The sequence below is a fragment of the Podarcis tiliguerta genome, assembly GCF_965153285.1.
Source record: "Podarcis tiliguerta genome assembly, chromosome: Z".
In the NCBI taxonomy this organism is placed as follows: Eukaryota; Metazoa; Chordata; class Lepidosauria; order Squamata; family Lacertidae; genus Podarcis; species Podarcis tiliguerta.
Window position 1 is genome coordinate 8,581,654 of NC_139553.1, and position 24,066 is coordinate 8,605,719.

The 24,066-nt window shown below is 46.7% G+C and overlaps 2 protein-coding genes across 3 annotated transcripts in view; one reads left to right on the forward strand and one right to left on the reverse strand.

The window, feature by feature from the left end:
• The window catches only part of SLC31A2 (solute carrier family 31 member 2), a 526,804-nt gene that overhangs the window by 61,460 nt on the left and 441,278 nt on the right, over positions 1-24,066 (forward strand). Inside the window, exon 5 of one of the 2 annotated variants that reach the window (XR_014507089.1) lies at positions 15,832-15,911. The exons of the other annotated variant lie outside the window; for it this stretch is intronic. The gene's annotated coding sequence lies outside the window, so the exon portion shown is untranslated. Of the gene's footprint in view, positions 1-15,831; positions 15,912-24,066 lie in introns of those variants that run through there. 2 annotated transcript variants of the gene reach the window in all.
• NIBAN2 (niban apoptosis regulator 2) overlaps positions 1-24,066 on the reverse strand; it is a 101,085-nt gene that overhangs the window by 46,987 nt on the left and 30,032 nt on the right. Inside the window, exon 2 of the mRNA XM_083422983.1 lies at positions 9,279-9,409. Within this exon, the coding sequence (XP_083279109.1) occupies positions 9,279-9,409 (131 nt within the window). The remainder of the gene's footprint in view (positions 1-9,278; positions 9,410-24,066) is intronic.

The window sequence follows — 24,066 nt, forward strand, 5'->3', positions numbered from 1 at the left end:
AGACCCCTGTGCTACTTTGCATGTAGAAGGTCTCAGCTTCAATACCCAACACTGCCAGGTAAGTCTGAAAGAGGTACTGTCCTAAAGCCTGGAGAGCTGCTGCCAATCAGTGTGGTCATTATTGAGCTAGACAGAACAATGGCCTGACTCAGTATAAAGTGGTACCTTGGGTTACAAATGCTTCAGGTTACAGACTCTGCTAACCCAGAAATAGTACCTCGGGTTAAGAACTTTGCTTCAGGATGAGAACAGAAATTGCGTAGCAGTGGCGCGGTAGCAGCGGGAGGCCCCATTAGCTAAAGTGGTGCATGCTCTAGGGGGCTACCTTTGAAGGTGACTCGGAAACTGCAATTAATCCATAATGCGGTAGGTAGACTGGTGACTGGGAGTGGCCGCTGAGACCATATAACACCGGTCCTGAAAGATCTTCATTGGCTCCCAGTACGTTTCCGAGCACAATTCAAAATGTTGGTGCTGACCTTTAAAGCCCTAAACGGCCTCGGTCCTGTATACCTGAAGTAGTGTCTCCACCCCCATCATCCAGCCCGGACACTGAGGTCCAGTGCCGAGGTGCGGTTACAGGGAACCAGGCAGAGGGCCTTCTTGGTAGTGGTGCCTGCCCTGTGGAACGCCCTCCCAGCAGATGTCAAGGCAATAAACAACTATTTTACTTTTAAAAGACAACTGAAGGCGGCCCTGTTTAGGGAAGTTTTTAATGTCTGATGTATTGTTTTTAATATTGAGTTGGAAGCCGCCCAGAGTGGCTGGGAAAACCCAGCTAAATGGGCGGGGTATAAATAATAAATTTTATTATTATTATTATTATTATTATTATTATTATTATTATTATCATTATTATGTGGTACCTCAGGTTAAGAAGAACAGTTTCAGGTTAAGAATGGACCTCCAGAACGAATTAAGTTATTAACCTGAGGTACCACTGTAAAGTACATCTCCCCATGATATTTGAGTCAGGTTACTATCCCCAGTCAGCTTGTCAGTGCTGCATAGTAATTGAGTTAACTATTGTTGTAAGGAACAATTAGATGGGTGTATGCATCATCCTTTCTTTACAAAAGTCTTTTACAGGCCACCACGCAAGCCTCAAAAGGCCCCCCAAGGCAGTTCTCAACATTCAAAATGAAAATTAAAGACGCGAACCATAAAATCAGAAAGTAATTAAACGGAGCCAAAGAAAAAACCCCACAACCATCCACAACTGGCTGGAATAAAAAGGCATTTAAACTGCCCTGTCTAAAACATGCACACACATACACACTGAGCATGGGGCCAGTTGAATCTCCTCTGGGAGTGGGCTTCCACGAATGGAGTGCCACAACATAGAAGGCTCTGCTCCATGTCCCAAGCAAAGGTAGCTCTCCAGGTGTTAGGATGTGGAGCAGCACTTCCGAGAATATATGCAGTCACCAGGCAGGTTGATACTGAAGGAGGCAGTCATTCAAAGTATCCCGGTCCCAAAATGTTCATGGCTTTAGGTAATGAGCAGCACCTTGAACTGAAGTGAACTGGGATCCAGTGCAAACCAAAGGTAACCAGAATGACCTGGCTGTGCTCCTCATCTGTCACCAGAAAGCAGCCATTCCATCAGGCTGCAGCAGAGGGAGAGAAGGGAAGCAGGGACACCCCATCAGCTCAGCTGAAATACCAGCAACTTTTGGTTCCTCCTCACCTTAAACCAGGGGTCTGCAACCTTTAAGACAAAAAGAGCCACTTGGACCCGTTTCCGGAGAAAAAAACAACTGGGAGCAGCAAAACTCATCATTATATAAATAACTTTTTTTTATTATTTCTTTGTTTGGCCCCTCAGAATTACCGGTACTCCTCCTCATAGAAATAAATGTTAAATTAACAAGTTACCTTTGTGTGTGTGTGTTCTTCACTCCCCTTCAAAACAGTGACCGGCGTACATGCCCCCTTTCAATGCAATGACCAGCGTACATGCCCCTTACAGTGTAGCGGGCGGGCGGGCAGGAAGGTGACGTTGGGAAGGTGCGTGACTAACGCACACACCGCCCCCATGCGACGTCACAGCCAGTACAGCGCCTGCCACAGTGAGGAGTGTTGGGGCGCACAATGGGCCTCCTCCCCTTGCTAGTATCCGCCCCGGAGCCGCGGCAAAGGTGTAAAAGAGCCACATGCGGCTCCGGAGCCACGGGTTGCAGACCCCTGCCTTAAACTGTTTCCCTGTTCACTGGAATAACTCTGCTACCTAAAAAAAAAAATCCCTGGGTTTCCTCCCCCACCCCTCCCTCTGTATCCCCTTTCTCCCTTCTACGCCATGTCTTTCAGAAAGTAGGCACAAAAGGTAGGGATTTCTTCTTATCAATCTATCTGAGCTTCTCTAGGACCCATTTTTGGCTGAAGAGTCTAAATCCAACAAGACTCCTTTGAACCTTATTGTGAGACCCTTTGCAGCCACCCCTCCCTGTCCCCGCTTCCTGAATACTCTACTTCACAGCCCCCAAAGTCTGAAACAGAACCCCTCAATCTATATGTTCTCTTACAGACCTGCCCAAATTTTGGAAGAAAACTTTCCTGCCCTGCCCTTAAAAAAACAACCAACACTGTCAATGCTTATTTGAAGTGCAAGATCTCCCACCTCTTGCAAAAAAAAGGGGGGGGGAATCTGGGATCTATTCCCAATCCTTCTCCTGCAAATCATGCTAGCTTCTCTCTGTGCACAGGCATCTATGGGAATATTCCTTAGGGTGGTGGGAGGGAAAGGAAAACACTGAAAGTGCAGACCTGGTTAGTTTCTCACCCCAAAAATAATAATAGTGCCTATTATGAGCTTGAGCTCTTGGTACAGCAAACTAAATATGACATAATAGGCATCACTGAAACCTGGTGGGATAAGTCCCACGATTGGAATGTAATAATGGAGGGGTACAATCTATTTCAGAGAAACAGACCAGATAAGAAAGGAGGAGGAGTGGCGTTATATGTCAGGGATGTGTATACCTGTGAAGAGATCCAAGATTTAGAACCTCAAAGCCAAAGTGAGAGCATTTGGGTCAAAATTAAGGGAGAGAAGAATAACAGTGACCTCATTGTGGGAGTTTACTATAGATCCCCAAGCCAAACGGAGGACATAGATGATGCCTTCCTGGAACAGATGGCCAAGCATGCAAAAGGAAGGGAGATAGTAGTAATGGGGGACTTCAATTACCCGGATATTTGTTGGATGTCAAACTCAGCCAAAAGCATAAGGTCAAACAGATTCCTCACTGGCCTTGCAGACAACTTCATTGTGCAGAAAGTGGGAGAAGCAACAAGAGGAACCGCCATTTTAGATCTGGTCCTAACCAATGTTGATGACCTGGTTAGTGGGGTAGAAGTGGAAGGATCATTAGGTGTGAGTGATCATGCTCTTCTGAAGTTTACTATACAGCGGAAAGGAGCAGCCAAGCATACTAGGACTCAATTTCTTGACTTTAAGAAAGCCGACTTCATAAAACGTAGGGAAGTGCTGGCTGAGATCCCATGGACAGTAATACTAAAAGGAAAGGGAGTTCATGATGGCTGGGAGTTTGTTAAGAGGGAGATAGTAAAAGCACAACTTCAGGCAATACCAATGAGATGGAAACATGGAAGGTGCCTAAAGAAGCCAGGGTGGCTATCTAAAGAACTTTTAACTGAGTTAAGATTTAAAAAAGATGTGTGCAAAAAAATGGAAAAGGGGGGAAACCACCAAGGAGGAATTCAAACAAATAGCCAGCACGTGTAGACACAAAGTCAGAAAAGCTAAAGCACAGAATGAACTCAGGCTTGCTAGAGAGGTTAAAAGCAACAAAAAAGGCTTTTATGGGTATGTTCGTATCCAAAGGAAGAACAAAGAAACAGTGGGGTCACTCAGAGGAGAAGTTGGTGAAATGCAAACAGGGGACACAGAAAGGGCTGAACTCCTCAATGCCTTCTTTGCCTCAGTCTTCTCCGATAAAGAAAACAATGCCCGACCTGAAGAATTTGGAGCAAATGATTCAGCAAAGGAAACACAGCCCAGAATAACTAAGGAGATAGTACAAGAATACTTGGCTAGTTTAGATGTATTCAAGTCTCCAGGGCCAGATGAACTGCATCCAAGAGTATTAAAAGAACTGGCAGATGTGATCTCAGAACCACTGGCAGTCATCTTTGAGAATTCCTGGAGAACAGGCGAAGTCCCGGCAGACTGGAGGAGGGCAAATGTTGTCCCTATTTTCAAAAAGGGGAAAAGAGAGGACCCAAATAATTACCGCCCAGTCAGTCTGACATCAATACCAGGGAAGATTCTGGAGCAGATCATTAAGCAAACAGTCTGTGAGCACCTAGAAAGGAATACTGTGATCACCAATAGTCAGCATGGATTTCTGAAAAATAAGTCATGTCAGACTAACCTGATCTCGTTTTTTGACAGAATTACAAGCCTGGTAGATGAAGGGAACGCAGTGGATGTAGCCTACCTTGATTTCAGCAAGACATTTGACAAGGTGCCCCATGATATTCTTGTAAAGAAGCTGGTAAAATGTGGTCTTGACTATGCTACCACTCAGGGGATTTGTAACTGGCCGACTGACCGGACCCAAAGGGTGCTCATCAATGGTTCCTCTTCATCCTGGAGAAGAGTGACTAGTGGGGTGCCACAGGGTTCTGTCTTGGGCCCGGTCTTATTCAACATCCTTATCAATCTATGAGCCTACCTCGTGGGATCTATGAGCCTACCTCGTGGGAAATCGTCCCTATGAGCCTACCTCGTGGGAAATCGTCACAACTTCCTTGGTACTGGCGGTTAGGCATTGGTAGGGGTATTGTTATGTAGATTGACGGGGGGGGGGGAGGAAGCGCCATCACCTCCCCCAGATATTGAAGGGTAGTCCCATAAAGGATTCCGGGGGGGGGGGGTGGCCCTGTCCGAAACCAATGGAGGTGAGGGCCTAAGGCACGCCCCCGAGCGGTGACCCCATGGGAGTTCCTAGTTGATGTGCATCAGCAGGGCTCCCCCTACTGGTGGTTAACCTTTCCCGGTTTTCAAGCACACAGGCTGAAGCCGGATAGTCAATTAGGACCAATGCCTAAGCCAATACTGCTCATCACCTGTAACCAATAAAGTTGTGGCTAATTTTAGCCCATTAACCTAAAATAATGGTGTCATGCGTCTTTATTCCTACTGGGGGGAGGCGGAAAATCGCCCCGCAAACTCACCCTCAGTGCCCCCACTCTACACTAGAAAAAGCATTTTTCAGAACAGCCCACTAAAGAAGATAGCAACACGATAATATTCAAAATCAGAACAATGAATTGCACATTTATTCAAAATCTCATTAAAACTGTTTACTTTCATTAATTCAACAAAATGAACTTGATCCAGTGATACCAGCTTTCCCAAGCTGACAGTCATTTACACCTCCAGCACTGCTCTCTGCCACCCTTAGTGCCCCCTAATTAATTCCAATATAGGAACATAAAAAGCTGTCTTATGCAGGGCCACATCAAAGGCCCATTTAGCCCTACACGGACTGGCTTTCCAGGGTTCCTGATAGGGTTCTCTCCCAGCCTGGCACTTTCTGCATGCAAAGCAGCTGCCCTACACCACTGAGCTTCAGCCCTTCCCCACAGACATAGGAAGTTGCCATCTACTGTCCCATATAGCTCAGACTGAGAGCAGCTCTCCAGGATTTGAAGCTTTGGTGTTTCTTCTAGCCCTATCAGGAAGTGCTGGGAACTAAACCTGGGGACCCTCTATATGCAAAGCAGATGCCCTAACAACTGAGCTACACACCACTGCCCAGAATGAGCCCCTTTCACAAGCAAAAAACCCCCCCTGCATCAACACCAGGCTTCCTCAACCTCGGCTCTCCAGTTGTTTTGAGACTACAGTTCCCATCATCCCTGACCACTGGTCCTGCTAGCTAAGGATCATGGGAATTGTAGGCCAAAAACATCTGAAGGGCTGAGGTTGAGGAAGCCTGATCTACACGTATCTCCCAGGAGGCTAACAGAAGTCACGTCAGGTAACACCATCCACATCGCACCCCCCGCCCACTCCCAACACAACACTCCCAGAGGCTTGTCTGTCTATCACCAGCATCTCCCCTTGATTCTCACAAAGTGTGCCAAGTACATGATGGCTCAGGTTTGTTCCATTTTTCCACCTCCTCTTCCTCTCCTGAGTGCTATTTGCAGAGGTCTCTGAGTAAAATTAAACTGAGGACACTTCAGCGCACAATGGCTCATTAACCACTTGGGCTGCCTGCCAGGAAGGGGGTTCGGAATGAGAGAGAGAGAGAGAAGAGAAGAGAAGAGAAGAGAGGAGAAGAGAGGCAGCCATCAAAAGCCGGTTGTATTAACATTAACAAGTCCAAGAAGCAGCTGATTGTGGGGAGCAGGGGAATGGGAAGAGAAATTTCTAGCTGTCGCCAAAAGTGTCTGCATGGGGGGAACTGACACAGGCGAAAAGTAACATAAAATTGTGGACTAATATAAAAAACCAGTTATAGGCTACTTCATATTCCATTCAGCCCCGTTGGTGCTGTTTCTCTCTTGGCTTAAAAGGAGTGCTATTGTGCATGTGGTTTCCCATACGGACACACACCTGCACTGCATCATGGGCTTTACATGCACTGCATCATGGGCATCCACTGAATGGGGGTAAAGGGAGGTAGCTTTCCCACCGTGAACGATCCATAATCCTCAAACTTCCAGATTTCATTTTTTTTAAAAAAAGAACCTGAGATATGTGACAAAATGTACTTTGCTCTCTCCCCCCCCCCATTTGTGTGTGTGCTTTCAGTATTTTACTTTGTGCCCCACCCAGTTAAAAATTCCTGCCAACACCTATAAGCATCACAGCAAAGCGATGGCAGCACCTGCAGTCTCCTAGGCCACCAGAAGATCTCATCATCACTCCTTCCCCAGAGCTAGGCAGAGAAATTACTTGTGCTGAATCAGGGCAAAAGCCCATCTGGTTCACCATCTCACAGTGGCCAACTAGATCACCCAAAGGGAAGCCTGCAGGCATTTTAAAACTAAGGATTAGATCCCTCAAAATGGTCACCTTGCACAGTTTGAAATGAGTATTAGACAAATTCACGGAGGCCACCAGTGGCTACTAGCCACAATAGCTATGTTCTCCCCTCCACTGTCAGAGGCGGTCTGCCTCTGAACACTGGTGCTGGGAATCACAAATGGGAAGAGCGGCTATTGCATTCATCTCCTGCTTGTGGGCTTTCTGGAGGTACCGTATTTTTCGCTCTATAAGACGCACCAGACCACAAGACGCACCTAATTATTGGAGAAGGAAAACAAGAAAAAAAATATTCTGAATCTCAGAAGCCAGAACAGCAAGAGGGATAGCTGCGCAGTGAAAGCAGCAATCCCTCTTGCTGTTCTGGCTTCTGTGATAGCTGCGCAGCTTGCATTTGCTCCATAAGATGCACACACATTTCCCCTTACTTTTTAGGAGGAAAAAAGTGAGTCTTATAGAGCAAAAAATACGGTATCTGGTTGGCCACTGTAGGAACAGGGTGTTGGAGTAGCTTGAGGTACTGACCTGATCCAGCAGGAATCCTGCTATGCTCTTTTGTCAAATGCGCGAAGTTTACCCCTCGAGAACAACCAGCTCCACTCTGCGAGGTAAAATAGACTGAGAAAAAGAGAGCAGCCCTTGGTCACCTAGTGAATTTTATAGCCGAATGGGGACTTGAACCTGGCACTCCTCAAGTCCAGCTCTCTAACCAGAAAGCCACACTGGGAAGCAACATCTGAATCAAAGAGTCAAAATGGCACTGGACTGAACCGCTGATTCACAACCAACACATACATATTAATAAACAGTAATGAGCGTTTCTGTGGGATTCTGAATGCTCAAAAGACTTTACAACAGACCTATAAGGTAGGCCAGCATTAGTACCACCATATTGCAGTCAGGAGGCTGAAGCAAAGAGCTGGCAGTTTGCCTAAAGCAAGGATGGGGAACATGTGGCCCTCCAGATGTTGCTGGACTACTTTTCCCATCATCCCTCACCACTGATCAAGCTGCCTGGGGCTGATGGGGGTTGGAGTTGAAAACCTTATGAAGGGCCACAGGTCCCCCATTCCTTCACCAAAGCCTCCTAGCAATTACAAATAGAAAGGGGCTGCTCAATCTATGAGCCTCCATATCTCATTGAGGATGGTAGACAGGAAGAGACAGCATATTTTTTTTTGCTAACCCCAGGCTAGAGATGGGGAACTCCAATCATCCTTGCTGGCTGAGGCTGATGGAAGCTGCAGCCCACCAGCAACTGAAGAGCCACAGGTTCTCCATCTCTGCCATAGTTCATGTTCAAAAAGCTTCTACTTCCAAAGTTAGGACACTTCAGCTAATGTATGGCCAAGGTCTGCTTCTCTGCAACTGCCCCCATTTAATTAAAGTCCTGTCTGCTAGGGCAGCGGAGCACGAGCCTTGCTCCATCTTCTGTTCTTCAGATATTTGGGGACATGTCTCCGCTTAATCTGATCTTCTCTAGGCCAAACATATTAAGCTTTCCTTTCAGCACGTGGTTTCTCAGGCACCTCACCATCCTGCTCACGCTACTCTGGTGACCTCCTTAGAAGGCAGCATCCAGAACTAAATAACAGTATTCCAGATTTCACCCGACAAGTACAGAATAGAATGGAGCTACCTATCCATTCTGAAGGAGGTCAGCCCTGAGTGCTCACTGGAAGGACAGATGGTGAAGCTGAGGCTCCAATACTTTGGCCACCTCATGAGAAGAGAAGACTCCCTGGAAAAGACCCTGATGTTGGGAAAGATGGAGGGCACAAGGAGAAGGGGACGACAGAGGACGAGATGGTTGGATAGTGTCTTCGAAGCTACAAACATGAGTCTGACCAAACTGCGGGAGGCAGTGGAGGACAGGAGTGCCTGGAGTGCTCTGGTCCATGGGGTCACGAAGAGTCGGACACGACTAAACGACTAAACAACAACAACAACAACTATTCTCACTATGCTTTCATCAATGCAGCACACTTATTTTATTTATTAAATTTCTATGCCCCCTTCATCCAAGGATTATGAGGGGCTTATAGTATAAAAGCACAAAAACACAACATGACATTTGCTTTTTAAGTAGCTGCCTCACTGCTGGCTCAAGTTGTCCATTATCATAAGGACTTCAACGTTGATGGCACAAAAACCAGATGCACCTACATGCACCCAACTTATAAAACTACTGCCTTTCTGAGCAGCAGCACTGTTGGTGATCAATCCCTGCCCTCAAATATCTCAGTCCACTTACCTTACGGCGCAGTAGCTGAGCCTGGGGTCCGCCACCGCCTTCAATTTCATACCGGACACTGTTGAAGAGGGAGACACCATACTGTTCCTCATAGAACTGGCAAAACTCGGCCAGGACCTTGCCAGTCTTTTCTGGAAGTTAAAGAAACACATACAGATTATAATAGCAGAAATACAAAAGATCAACCCTTTTGCGGGTTGTGGGGAGATGATCTGGTTCTTGGCAGGAAGTGGGACAAATAGAAGCATTGGTTATGTAGCTCACATAGTGTCCTGAGGATGTTGCTACAACTCCCATCAGTCTCAATGAGAATAGACAATGGACAAGGGTGGAAATTAGAGTCCAGATACATCAAGAGGGCAAAAGGTATCCCCAACGCTGCAGAGGATTCTCTTCTGCTGCTTGTTGCTGTATCTATATCTCAAATGCTCCAACCTAGCATAGATTTTGAAAAAGGGAAAGGCATGTTACACCTTTCAACATGTCATAATGGGAAGGGAAATGTGTTTGGGGCACTGCACTTCTTTTATCAGGGATGTGCTTCAAGGGTGGGAGAATCCAGTGGCAGGCCTACAGCCTGTACTGTTATGGGGGCCCCTTTGCATCCAGCAACGAGGTTTGGGTAACCACCGTTACCTTTTTCAATGGGGTTGTTTACAACGTCTGTGCTACCGACTCTCAAACTTTGGGATTGTTGAAATATATACCTCAAAAAAAAATCAAACAATTTGAGTTGTCCAACTCAAATTTGGTCTACTAGAACCAAAACATTTAAGCAGTGTGGTTCTGGGGCCCTTCCAGGATTAGGAGCCTTGAAGCTGAAGCTTCACCAGTTTCATAGTAGATCTGCCCCTGGGAGAACCTCCAAGCCTTTCTCTTCAACCTTCTGGATTCTCTCCAGGCCATCCCTCCTCTCCCTAGGACATCCCCTCATTAGCCCTGCTTTACACCTGGCTGGAATGTTGAACCCAGACAATGCCTCTTGCTTATCTGGATGGAGAACAGAGAGGGACGTGTATATGTGTGTGTATCGAAGCTAGCCTGCTGCAGAAAGGAATTCACTTACATTAGTTGCTCCACACACTTTTGCTTCTGGCCCTACCCACTGCTGGCATGTGGACCACCAGAAGATTTCCCAGAAAGCAATGTGGCCCTTGAGCTGAAAAGGATTCCCCACCCCAGCTGTAGTTGGATCCTGCATAGAGCAGGGAGATTGACTAGATCAGTGATGGCCAAACTCGGCCCTCCAGCTGTTTTGACTACAATTCCCATCATCCCTGACCACTGGTCCTGTTAGCTAGGGATGATGGGAGTTGTAGTCCAAAAGCAGCTGGAGGGCCAAGTTTGGCCATCACGGGACTAGATAGTCTCTGACAGTACCTTCTAAATCTTTGATTCTCTCCACCAGGGAACTTCTAATACCAATAGCCAATTGGGAACAGTAAGAGACAACAAGACTTTGTAGGGGGGGAAATTATATATACACACACAACTTCCCTATGAGATGAGTCGAAACAAGAGACTGCCTCACGCCTCAGTAAACCAAGTTCTTACGTCATGGTAAAAAGATGTCCAGCCCTGTGTTGGCCAACTTTTCCTACGGATCATGCAGTGAGTAGTTGAAGGAGGCCTGAACACCTTGTGACTTTGGGGCAGGGCAGCAGAGATCAAAAGTATTTATGTAGCGTATTTTTCACTCTATAAGACGCACCAGACCACAAGACGCACCTAGTTTTTGGAGGAGGAAAACAAGAAAAAATATATTCTGAATCTCAGAAGCCAGAACAGCAAGAGGGATCGCTGCGCAGTGAAAGCAGCAACCCCTCTTGCTGTTCTGGCTTCTGGGATAGCTGTGCAGCCTGCCTTCGCTCCATAAGACGCACACACATTTCTCCTTACTTTTTAGGAGGGAAAAAGTGGGTCTTATAGAGCAAAAAATACGGTATTTTAAAAAACACATATTTATTTTAATGGTGAATGAAAATCTTCCTTTTAGTGTTATTGGACCTCGTCCATGAAAGTTAAAAACAACCCACGACAAAGGCAGGGAGTTAGGAACCTAAGAGTCTAACCCTAACCATAGTCAGCTGGGACTTCACCTGACCATAACCTGCAGACCCAGGATGGGATGCTTTAGTGACTCTTACCAATAAATCTCTCCAAATTTCCAGGCATGGCAACAAGTACAGTTCCAAGGAGGAGAGCCAGGACAACACCCACCTGCGGTACACCTGACATCATATATGATGCCTGGTGTGAGGCAGGTTAAAAAAAGGAGCGGGGGTAGCTGCTTGGTGCTTACAGGAAGCTGGCGGGGATCCCTTTGCATTGCTGGGTTGAACTGAAACCAGCAATGCAAAGCATCGTCTGGTATTTAGGGGCAGCTAAATAATCATTATTATTTGCTTTAAGTCACTGTGAACTGAACTACTGGTGGAAGGCCCTGTCCACCAGCTAAAATTCCCCTGCGGGGACGGGTCAGAATCTATCCTAGAATCCTAGAATCATAGAGTTGGAAGAGACCACAAGGGCCATCGAGTCCAACCCCCTGCCAAGCAGGAAACACCATCAGAGCACTCCTGACATATAGATGTCAAGCCTCTGCTTAAAGACCTCCAAAGAAGGAGACTCCACCACACTCCTTGGCAGCAAATTCCACTGTCGAACAGCTCTTACTGTCAGGAAGTTCTTCCTAATGTTTAGGTGGAATCTTCTTTCTTGTAGAATGATCCTGCTTGGTTGGATCATGTTCTCCAACTGCATGCTTGCAAATGCTCAGTATCAATACAGGTTTTAACCTACCGTGAACCCCAAATATAGAATAATTCAGGAGAAATAACTATTCCTCACTAGGGGCAACAAGCAGAGGAACAGAACAGGCAACCAGAGTTTTGGACACAATCTGCTGGGAAGTTGTCCAACGCAAGCTCCACAGAAACAGGAGCAGCACAGGTGGATGGGTGTCATGCTGCAGAACATCCCAGCAGACAGTGCCTCTTGGAGAACAGTTGCCATCTCAGATTCATTCTGCAATGAACAAATACACATGCACACTTGGGGAGGGTGGGAGACAAGGTCTTTTGGGAACTAGATCAAAAAAACAGCTCCTTTCATGCTAAAGGAAGTGACCTTTACCAATACAGATTAATGGTTCGTCAAAATATGGAAATAGGACACTGCCACATACGGAATCAGACCACTGGTCCATAATGCTCAGTGCTGTCTACACAGGCCAGCAGTAGCTTTCCAACTTTTCAAACAGGGGTTCTCTTGCAGCTCAAAGAGGACATGGACATGGGACCTTCTATATGCAAAGCATATGCTCCACCCATGAGCTACAATGATTCCAAAGGATAGGGAGGGAATTCCAGAGAGTAAGAAGGGGGGCGGGAGTAGGAAAAAGTAACTTTGAAATAGCATCTTTGAAAAAAGGCAGTCACATCCTGGAAGGACCCAGCCCAGCCCAAAACAGAGCAGTTTCTTGAGCCTGATAGGGAGATTTCATGCTGGCTCTATGCGAGCCACAGGTTGCAAAATCAAGGAACCAAACATTTTATATGCTCCTCCTCCTTCATGATTCATATAGCAAACATTTTGCGCATATTGCTTTGCAAAGTACAAGAGGGCAGATGGCTAGTGGAAGAGAGTTGCAATATTCAAACATTCTACAAGTCAGACATAGGAACATAGGCGTCAGGTTATTGGTCCATCTAGCTCAGTGTTGTCTATACTGGTTTCAGGCACAGGAGATTCCCAGCCGTACCTGGAGATCCTATTGGGGATTGAACCTGGAATCTTCTGCATGTAAAGCAGGTGCTCTACCACCCTCTTCCCCAATCCCAACTCATGCAGCACAAATTCAGTGTGTGTGTGTGCCCATTCATCTCCCACTACCGATGCAGCTGGTAGTAAAGGTAAAGGTACAGGTGAAGGGACCCCTGACCATTAGTTCCCGTCATGGATGACTCTGGGGTTGCGGCGCTCATCTCACTTTACTGGCCGAGGGAGCTGCCAGTACAGCTTCCGGGTCATGTGGCCAGCATGACTAAGCCGCTTCTGGTGAACCAGAGCAGTGCACAGAAACACCGTTTAGCTTCCCTCTGGAGTGGTACCTATTTATCTACTTGCACTTTGATGTGCTTTCAAAGTGCTAGGTTGGCAGGAGCAGGGACCGAGCAACGGGAGCTCACCACATTGTGGGAACTCAAACCGCCAACCTTCTGATCGGCAATCCTTAGGCTCTGTGGTTTAGACCACAGCGCCACCCGCATCCCTGCTGCTGGTGGTACTATAATACAAATGAAGCATTTTCCATTCTAAAAATGGCAGAATTTTAACAATAATGAATCAGAGCTGCCATCAGGAACAAGGGGAGTGTCCAGACAGGCTGTCTATTTGCACATTTGGTTGTTATTCCAGACTTTCTAGTGCAATTATCCCATTGTTTTTCTAACCACAACAAAAATCCTGATAAGCAAATTGCACTGGGAAACATGGGTATAACCAGCTTGTTTGTATAACTTGTATTTGACTACTTCGTAAAAAGCAGGGCCCAAAAAATCTATAGGAATGTTGTGGTTCAAAGCTGGAACCTACTGCTGCATCTGTGGGTACCCAAGAGCACTTTGGGCTTCAGGCTGCAAAACAGGAAGCCAACACCAGAAACACATGCACTGGGACCCCTGTAATTACAATCATACCTTGGAAGTCGAACGGAATCCATTCTGGAAGTCCGTTCGACTTCCAAAATAATCAGAAACCAAAGCACGGCTTCCAATAGGCTTCGGGAAGCTCCTGCAGCCAATCAGAAGTCCTGGAGGATGTTCAAGTTCCAAAAATAGTTCGCAAACCAGAACAGTCACTTCCGGGTTTGCGGCGTTCAGGAGCCAAAAAGTCAGAGAACTAAGCTGTTCGAAAACCAAGGTATGACTGTATCTGTTGTTTTGCATTACAGATGACAAATAACCACGGTCTTCTCAAAAGTTTACAGTGGCCAGACAGGTGGCTCATGGGACGCTCACAGCAAGCAGTATTTGAGTGCACCAGTGCTTTCCCCTCCTGCAGTTTCCAGCAACTGGTATTGAGAAGAATTACTGGCCCAGCAACAGAGTGAACTCCTGTTGCTCGGTCCCTGCTCCTGCCAACCTAGCAGTTCGAAAGCAAGTCAAAGTACAAGTAGGTACCACTCCAGCGGGAAGGTAAACGGCATTTCCGTGCGCTGCTCTGGTTCGCCAGAAGCGGCTTAGCCATGCTGGCGACATGACCCAGAAGCTGTCTGCAGACAAACGCCAGCTCCCTCGGCCTATAGAGCAAAATGAGCGTTGCAACCCCAGAGTCGTCCGCAATTGGACCTAGCGGTCAGGGGTACCTTTACCTTTACAGTGGAAGGAGACTTTAGGCTTCATAGCTAGCCCATGAATTTGTCTAGTGCTCTTTTAAAGCCACCCAAGTTATATAACAACAACAACAACAACTTATACCCAGCCCAACTGGCTGGGTTTCCCAGCCACTCTGGGAGGCTTCCAACAAAAGATTAAAAATACATTAAAACCTCAGTCATTAAAAATTTCCCTAAACAGGGCTGCCTTCAGATGTCTTCTAAACATCAGATAGTTGTTAATCTCCTTGACATCTGACGGGAGGGCGTTCCACAGGGCGGGTGCCACTACCGAGAAGGCACTCTACCTGGTTCCCTGTAACCTCACTTCTCACAGTGAGGGAACTGCCAGAAGGCCCTCGGTGCTGGACATCAGTGTCTGGGCAGAACGATGAGGGTGGAGATGCTCCTTCAGGTATAATGGACCGAGGTTGTTTGATGGCCATCCCCACATTTCATGGGAGCGTGTTCCACAGTTCTACCACGTGCCATATGAAATTATTTTGTCTGTTCAGCTCCACCAGACAGCCCTGAGTTCTGGTTCCCTCTCACGAGAGGGAAAAAGAATCTCCCCTCAACTACCTTCTCCACCCCATGTATTAGTTTATGCACCTCTTATCATGTCCCCACCCTTTAGTCATCTTTTCTCTAAGCTAAAAGGTCCCAAACGTCATACTTAATACACAGCCACAAGCTCCCTGGGACTGGCCAGACCTGATATTAACCCAACGAGCATCCATCTGCCCTGCCCTGATCAACAGAGCAGTCCTCCTTCATGATGCTTTTCAGCTCCTGTTATCAGACTATTTTATTTAAGTAAATAAGCCAATTAGTTAATTAAGTAATTAGTTATAATTATTGTTAGCTTGGGCATACTGACAAACCCTGACAAAAGGTACCTTGTTGAAAATTGTGGAGAGGGAAAGAAGGCACCATCCAGCACACATTTATTTATTTATTTAAATTTGTACACCACTAGATTGTTTTTGAAAAAGAAAAAAACCTCAAAGCATGGAAACTTTGGCCCTCCAGATGATGCTGAACTACAACTCCCACCAGCACCAGCAAGCGCAGCCAATGGCCAGGGTTCATGGGAGTTGTAGTTCAGCAACATCAGGAGGTCCCAGAAGTTCCTCATCCCTGGTACAGTGGTACCTTGGGTTACAGATGCTTCAGGTTACAGACGCTTCAGGTTACAGACTCCGCTAACCCAGAAATAGTGCCTCATGTTAAGAACTTTGCTTCAGGATGAGAACAGAAATCGCCTGGCAGCGGCGCAGCAGCAGCAGCGGGAGGCCCCATTAGCTAAAGTGGTACCTCAGGTTAAGAACAGTTTCAGGTTAAGAATGGACCTCCAGAACGAATTAAGTTCTTAACCTGAGGCACCACTGTATAGAAGACATCCATGCCTAAGATTTTCATTTTCATCCCAATCTGAAAAAATGAAACATTTCTTGCAATATTCAAACCCCGATATTAAAAACGATAGAGGAGAAAAAATAAGTTCAACACCCAGGAATACTGTAGAAAATACTGGATTTGTTTGTTTATTAAAGGATGCACTGGGAAGAGTTTAACCAAGCACACTTGACCTCTCCATCTGCCTGCGATTATTGTTCATAGAAAAACCACAGTAGTTTCAAGATGAAAATGCAGAAATGGCTCTTTGCTTTCAATAAAAAACAGATGGTAAAAAGAAAAAAATTGTGTGTGTGTGTGTGTGTGCTTGGGTGAACTAAATTCAGTGCTGAATTGAACTACAGAACTTGCCCTTGCAAGTGACAACCACAAACTTTAATGGCTTTAAGGGAGAATAGGAAAAATTCATGGAAGATAAAGACTCCTCAATGGCTACAAGCCATGATGACTATGTTCTGCCACCCCAGTCAGAGGCAGCAATACTTCTGGATACCAGTTGCTGGAAACCACAGGAGGGGAGAGAGCTCTTGTGCAGTGATCCTTCTTGCAGGTTTCCCACAGGCATCTGAGCGGCCATTATGAGAACAGGATGCTGGACTAGACAGGCCATTGCCCTGACCCAGCAGGGCTCCTCTTAAGTTATAAAGCTTCCCCTTAAAACACCCCCAGTGGTGGTGTGTGTGCAGTACATTAGCTGGTCAAGAGTTTTAGACTGTTGTGGTGCAGAGGTTTACAGGTGAAACTCGAAAAATTAGAATATCGTGGGAAAGTTCCTTGATTTCAGTAATTCAACTTAAAAGGTGAAACTAATATAGGAGATAGACTCATGCAAAGCAAGATATGTCAAGCCTTTCTTTGTTATCATTGTGATGATCGTGACGTACAGCTGATGAAAACCCCAAATTCACCATCTCAGAAAATTGGAAATCAGCAAAACAAGGACTGCAAAATAGAGCAATACTGGACCTCTGAGAAGTGGAAGTATATCTCGCTTTGCATGTCATGAGTCTATCTCCTATATTAGTTTCACCTTTCAAGTTGAATTACTGAAATCAATGAACTTTCCCACGATATTCTAATTTTTCGAGTTTCACCTGTACACAGGAAAACACAAGAGACTTAAAGAGACAACAAATGGCTACTAGCCAAGATTATTATGTTTCCCATCCGCTGTTGGGGGGCTGTGTGCCTCTGAATGCTGGTTGCTGCAAATCACGAAAGGGGAGAGGGCTGTTGTGCTCAGGTCCTGCTTGCAAGTTTCATACAGGCAACTGACTGGCCACTGTGAAAACAGGATTCAGTATTGGAATATTGGAGTAGGTATGGGCTGAAGCTCCTTTGTTGACTAGCAAGGCTGCTCTTGGGACACGGGTGTCGCTTGGGACGCAGGTGGCGCTGTGGGTTAAACCACAGAGCCTAGAACTTGCCAATTAGAAGGTTGGTGGTTCAAATCCCTGCGACGGGGTGAGCTCCCATTGCTCGGTCCCAGCTCCTGCCAACCTAGCAGTTTAAAAGCATGTCAAAGTGCAAGTAGATAAATAGGTACCGCTCCAGCGGGAAGGCAAACAGTGGTTCCGTGCACTGCTCTGGTTTGCCAGAAGCGGCTTAGTCATGCTGGCCACATGACCCGGAAGCTGTACGCTGGCTCCCTTGGCCAATAAAGCGAGATGAGCGCCACAACCCCAGAGTCCACGACTGGACCTAATGGTCAGGGGTCCCTTTACCTTTACCTTTAAGGCTGCTCTTACACCTCAATAACTGTCGATATATACCATTGCTGTACTGTGCATTTGGGGTCTGTTGACCGCAATAAAGCTCTGTGTGTGTGTGTGTATGTGTGTGTGCATGCACACACTGGAATAGATGAGCCAGTGGCCTGATTGAGCAGGCCACCTACGTTCCTACGTATCAGGACAACTAGAAAGAGAGAAGTCCTGAAGCACCCAAAGGCAAGAAGAGAGAAAAGTTGTGCTTTTCCACCGTCTTTGGCATGAACAAAAAGCCAGTTTTTCAATGCTTTCAAGTAAAAGAAAGAAAGAAACACACATTGAAAAGCCATAAAATCTGAAAAAAGAAAATGATTAGCAGGCTGGAGCAACTTCTCTGATGAGAAAAGGTTACAGGGAGGGAAGTTACTTAGGACTTGACAGAGATGAAAAAATGATGCCTAGCATGGAGGAAGTGGCTGATCATACAAGAATCTAGAATGGCCACTCAATAAAATGGAAAGGTGGGAGATTCAAGGAAAGGGAAAGGAAGTACTTCTTTACACAGTGGTTAATTGAACTATGGAATTCACTCAGGGCGAGATTTAGGTTTGATGAGGCCCTAAGCTACTGAAGGTAATGGGGCCCTTTATATGTCCAGCTGTCCTTTGTCAACAACAAATTGCCACTTTTTTGTGTGTTGAATATATGCTATATGGTAATTTATGGACCTAATAGGTATCTAAAGCCATTCGCACATAACAAAATATTTCCCCCCCTCAAAGTAATTGTTGAACTGAAATACAATTAAGAAGAAGTATATTAACAGTGAAATACAATTAAGAAGTATATTAATAGTGAAATAATTATTAAGCTCTAACTGTATGTATGTATGTTTTATTTTATTTCTTTTTTTATCTTATATTCTAGAAATGTACATCCAGGGGGTTTTTTTCCTCTTTAATTTTTTTTGGGGGGGCCCAAGAGAGTGGGGCCCTAAGCTATAGCTTGTTTAGCTTATACGTAAATCTGGCACTGAATTCACTGCTGCAACAGGCAGTGATAGCCACTCCCTTAAATGGCTTTAAAATGGGTTTAAAAAAATGCAGGGAGGATAAGGCTGTCAGTGGCTATGAGTCCACCAGCAGGACATTTTCAGTTATGGCTCACTGATTGTGAAATTCTCTCCCAAGGGAGGGCTTATCCACACGTCCTTTTGTCCCGTGCCTGGAAAGCGTGCACCCTCAGAAGTTCTCAGCTTGTCCTATGCTTTCCAGGCATGGGTCCAAGTGATTGTCTTCTTGTCCCAGTGTTTCACCCAGGAAAAAGGTGCTCTTTAGTGCTAAATCAGGGCGAACATCAACCTGCACAAAATCTGTTTGCTCCAATTCAGTGCTGATAAGCGGGTTCCTCCAGGGGATAGTGGCAGGACAAGCCACTATGTTCCACACGGTGCCATCATCAGCCTCCATTAAGCACCAAGTAAAGATCAATCAGGGGCGCGGGTGGCGCTGTGGGTTAAAGCCTCAGCGCCTAGGGCTTGCCGATCGAAAGGTCGGTGGTTCGAATCCCCGCGGCGGGGTGCGCTCCCGTTGTTCGGTCCCAGCGCCTGCCAACCTAGCAGTTCGAAAGCACTCTCGGGTGCAAGTAGATAAATAGGGACCGCTTACTAGTGGGAAGGTAAACGGCGTTTCTGTGTGCGGCTCTGGCTCGCCAGAGCAGCGATGTCACGCTGGCCACGTGACCCGGAAGTGTCTTCGGACAGCGCTGGCCCCGGCCTCTTGAGTGAGATGGGCGCACAACCCTAGAGTCTGTCAAGACTGGCCCGTACGGGCAGGGGTACCTTTACCTTTTAAAGATCAATCTCTTCTCCAAGGCATCTGACAGATTATGATAAAATGAGTTGTATCCACTAAATTAGGCCCATTAATTTCTATGGGTCTAATCTGAGTAGAAATTAGCTAGATACAACCCAGATTTCTGCTGCTGTTTTTTGCCGGGTTTCCTTATGGGTCATTAGAATGGTTTTATTGCAATGCATTCCTTCCATTTGTATGCTATGCCATCTGGCACTTTGTGCTTTGGAAATCACTTACAGACTCTTTTTGTAGTGACCTATTAAGAAATCAGGGACGCGAGTGGCGCTGTGGGTTAAACCACAGAGCCTAGGGCTTGCCGATCAGAAGATCAGCGGTTTGAATCTCCACGATGGGGTGAGCTCCCATTGCTCGGTCCCTGCTCCTGCCAACCTAGCAGTTCGAAAGCACATCAAAGTGCAAGTAGATAAATAGGTACCGCTCCGGCGGGAAGGTAAACGGCGTTTCCGTGTGCTGCTCTGGTTCGCCAGAAGCGGCTTAGTCATGCTGGCCACATGACTCGGAAGCAGTACGCCGTCTCCCTCAGCCAATAAAGCGAGATGAGTGCCCCAACCCCAGAGTTGGCCGTGACTGGACCTAATGGTCAGGGGTCCCTTTACCTATCTTCTACTTAACCTCCTCTAGGAAAGGAGAGCGCTCCACCTTCAGCGGTTTAACTGCTAAACAGCCTTTTTACCTCTACAACTGGACCTAATGGTCAGGGGTCCTTTACCTTTACTAAGAAATCAAAGGATAATTATTATTACCATTGATTAATTCATCAGTCTAGGATCAGAGACAGTACCAGTTGCTGGGAATCACAAGTGGGGAGAATGCACTGTTGTGCTCAGGTCCAGCTTCTGGGCTTCCCAGAGACACCTGATTGGCCACTGTGAGAACAGGGAGCTAGGCGAGGCACACCTGGGCTTGATCCAGCAGCCAGTCTCCTCTGCTTGTTCTCATGTAGTACAACAACAGCAACTAGAAGCTCAGACTAAGGGCTGCCTTGAGAAGGATGAGAATGGGCAGTGGGGGGATGGGGATCTGTACCGTGGTGGGTGGGTCATCACAACTGCCAAGGGAAAAGATCTGACTCCACATTAAGTCATCTGAAACAAGGAAGCCTGGCAACCTTCAGTTCTGCTTTGTGGGAATCCCAGTCTTGCTGGCTTAGTCACAGAGCTTCTTTCCCAACTGACCTCACAGGGTGGCAAGGCAGCAGTGGGGGGTGGGGAGGCTGTGTTTTCTACTGAAAGCAGTGTGTGATTCATAGCCCAAAACTGCAAGCCACGCAGAGTATCTGAAAAGCCCAGAAGAAAGCCTTGATCCACCTCCAGGGCTGGTTATGCAAAAGAGAGAAGCACAAAACAACTGTATGCGGACACAGAACCCTCTCCCAAGGGGAATGCCGTCTGAGTGTTCCATGCCCAGCACAACAGTTTTCTACAGAAGGTTGAGAAGGCAAGGGTTGCAAATAGCTTCCCCTCGCCTTTCAGGTTGGAAAAGGCAAAAGGTACAATAAAACTCAGGACCAGAACATTGTGTGGACTTACAGTGGTACCTTGGGTTAAGAACTTAATTCGTTCTGGAGGTCTGTTCTTAACCTGAAACTGTTCTTAACCTGAAGCACCACTTTAGCTAATGGGGCCTCCCGCTGCTGCTGCGCCACCGGAGCACGATTTCTGTTCTCATCCTGAAGCAAAGTTCTTAACCCGAGGTACTTTTTCTGGGTTAGCGGAGTCTGTAACCTGAAGCGGCTGAAACCCAAGGTACCACTGTATTTCCAAGACTGCAACATGCTTTTCCAGATTCTGTTCAGTCCCCTTTGCACATTCTCTCTCGTGGCAGAAAATGAGATGGGGTTTTTTTGGGGGGCGCCGTTTCAACATGTGCACAGTCACCAACTGAAATATAGGCTTTAGCATATCCAATTCCCACTCCCATAATTTTTTTAAAATTTTCTTTACACAATCATTCTTACAATACATTAATCAACATATAAACCTTTTTGCTCTGCAGAGCTTACAACTTCCCTCCTTCCTTTCAGCTGCTATCCCTTATCAAATCCATTCACTTTTAGCATATCCAAACTTTTGTGTGTACCAAGGAAAAAAGATAAGCAACACCCCCACTACGTACTTAGTGCAAAGGGCACTGAGTAGCCTGCAACTTGGCTGATTTGGGGGAAGGGCTGTAGCTTAGTAACAGAGCATATGCTTTCCATAAAGGAGGTCCCAGGTTCAATCCCCACTATCTCTAGGTGGGGTCCAGAAATGTCCAGTGTCTGAAACTCTGCAGAGTCTCTGCCTGGCAGCATACACATTGCAGTACTTAGATGGATGCACCTGGTAGCCTATCCAGGAGCTTCTTGAGCAGGGGAGGAGGAAGGGGTGTGTGGTGGGGGCGGGTTGCCCCAGGTGTCACCACTGAGGGGGTGACAAAATGCCGGGCAGTACTCACTGCAGGGCTTGCAGTGCACCCGCAGGCTCCGTGGTGCCCCAAACGGTCTGCCCACTGCCTCCCCCTCAGCTGTAGGGTGGCTGAGTGGGAGGAGGCAGGCAGACTCCTCAGAGGCCCCATGGAGTGTCCTGCCCCAGCTGGCATCGCCCCCGCAGGCAACTGGCCCCACCCCTGGGCACAGGGCACGTGTGCCACCCCAGGAGCCCGATCGGCTTGTTCCGCCACTGTTCCTGGGTTCTTCTTTAGACAAGATATGATTACAAACCCCAGAGACCTCTCCTTGGCTGATTTTCCACATTTGGGCCTCCAAACTTTCAACACACACACACACACAGATGCCAAGTCTAATAACCAGACAAGCAGGTTTGGAGGAGAGGGACTGCAGCCAACAAAGGGAAAGAAAAAATAGCTCCTATTCCCCCTTCCCTCTCTCTCAAGAAATCATGTGAAAATGAACGTGCTCTTTAAATAGCTGCAAAGCTGGCTACAGTCAGATGATCCAGTGGCAGAGAAACCTTGGGACTTAAAGAGTTAGATGCATGAATGGTGGAAGAAGCCTCAGATGACAGATGACCCCAGACTGAAAGTGGAGGAGGTTTCCTTCCTATGGACGCTTGGCAGAAAACCAATAGGTCTCTCCAGGCATCCTTTCTATTGCGTATTCAGGACGATTTGTGCTCATGAGGGTATTGGGGTAGTCATACATGATCCCGCTTCCAATGCTGTTTACACTTGGAAAGGTTTGGGGGAGGTTTCATTTCCCATCAAACCAAGTCCTGTAGCTTCCTGCCAAAACCCTGGAATCAAGAACGATGTAGGCGTTGTTGTTTGTTCTGCTTTTGCTGCGCTGCAGCACAAGTGTCCCTCCAGACAGCAATAATGTGGCAATAACGAGGAAGCGTCGCACAACATCTTGACGACGCAGAATGATGTGTGGATGGTCCAGTATCAATCCAGCACTAATGCAGTATTATTTCCTTAATTACTTACTGCAGAATAGAACACACACAACACACCCTGTTGCACAAGCTCCCCCCCCCCCACACGAAAAGCCCAGTCTGAAGGGACCTCAATTTATCTAATGTAAAATTGAAAAAGGTACTTATGTTGCATTATTTTAAACAGGTCTTCAGCTGGTTTGGGGCTTTAAAAAAAAACCCCACCAACAACTATGTTTAGTTTTTATGGAAATTTCCTTGAGACGAATTTAAAAGGTGACCCAGTCATCACTCCGCCACAGTTTCTAGGATGAGTGCATCCTTCCAGCAGCTTAGGTTTATGGACACTGAGGGTTCCTGGTGGTGGTGAGACTTTTATTATTATGACTTTAAAATGCTAACTTTCCACTGTTTGTATCAAAGGCTGTTCACAAAACCAAGTTTTAAAAACAGATTACTGAAGCTCTTTAGAAGAAACAAGCGGACTCTAAAAGTTCTAATGCTGGATACAACCTACTGTAACAAAGAACTTTAGACTCCCAAAAGAGCTTATTGAAACTGTGCAGCCTACAGATAAATGCAAATCAGAGAGTGCTTAGTGTCAGACTAGAACCAAGGAGGGTAAAGGTAAAGGGACCTCTGACAGGTAAGACCAGTCACGAACGAATCTGGGATTGGGGCGCTCATCTTGCTTTACAGGCCGAGGGAGCCGATGTTTGTCCGCAGTTTTTCCAGGTCATGTGGCCAGCATGACTAAGCCGCTTCTGGCCCAGTGGAACAGTGACACCAGAGCAGTGCACGGAAACACCGTTTACCTTCCTGCTGGAGTGATACCTATTAATCTACTTGAACTTTTGGCGTGCTTTCAAACTGCTAGGTGGGCAGGAGCTGGGACCGAGCAATGGGAGCTCACCCCGTCACGGGGATTTGAACCGCCGACTTTCCAATCGGCAAGCCCAAGGCTCAGTGGTTTAGACCACAGCGCCACCTGCGTCCCAGGACCAAGGAGACCAGGGTTCAAATCTTCATTCG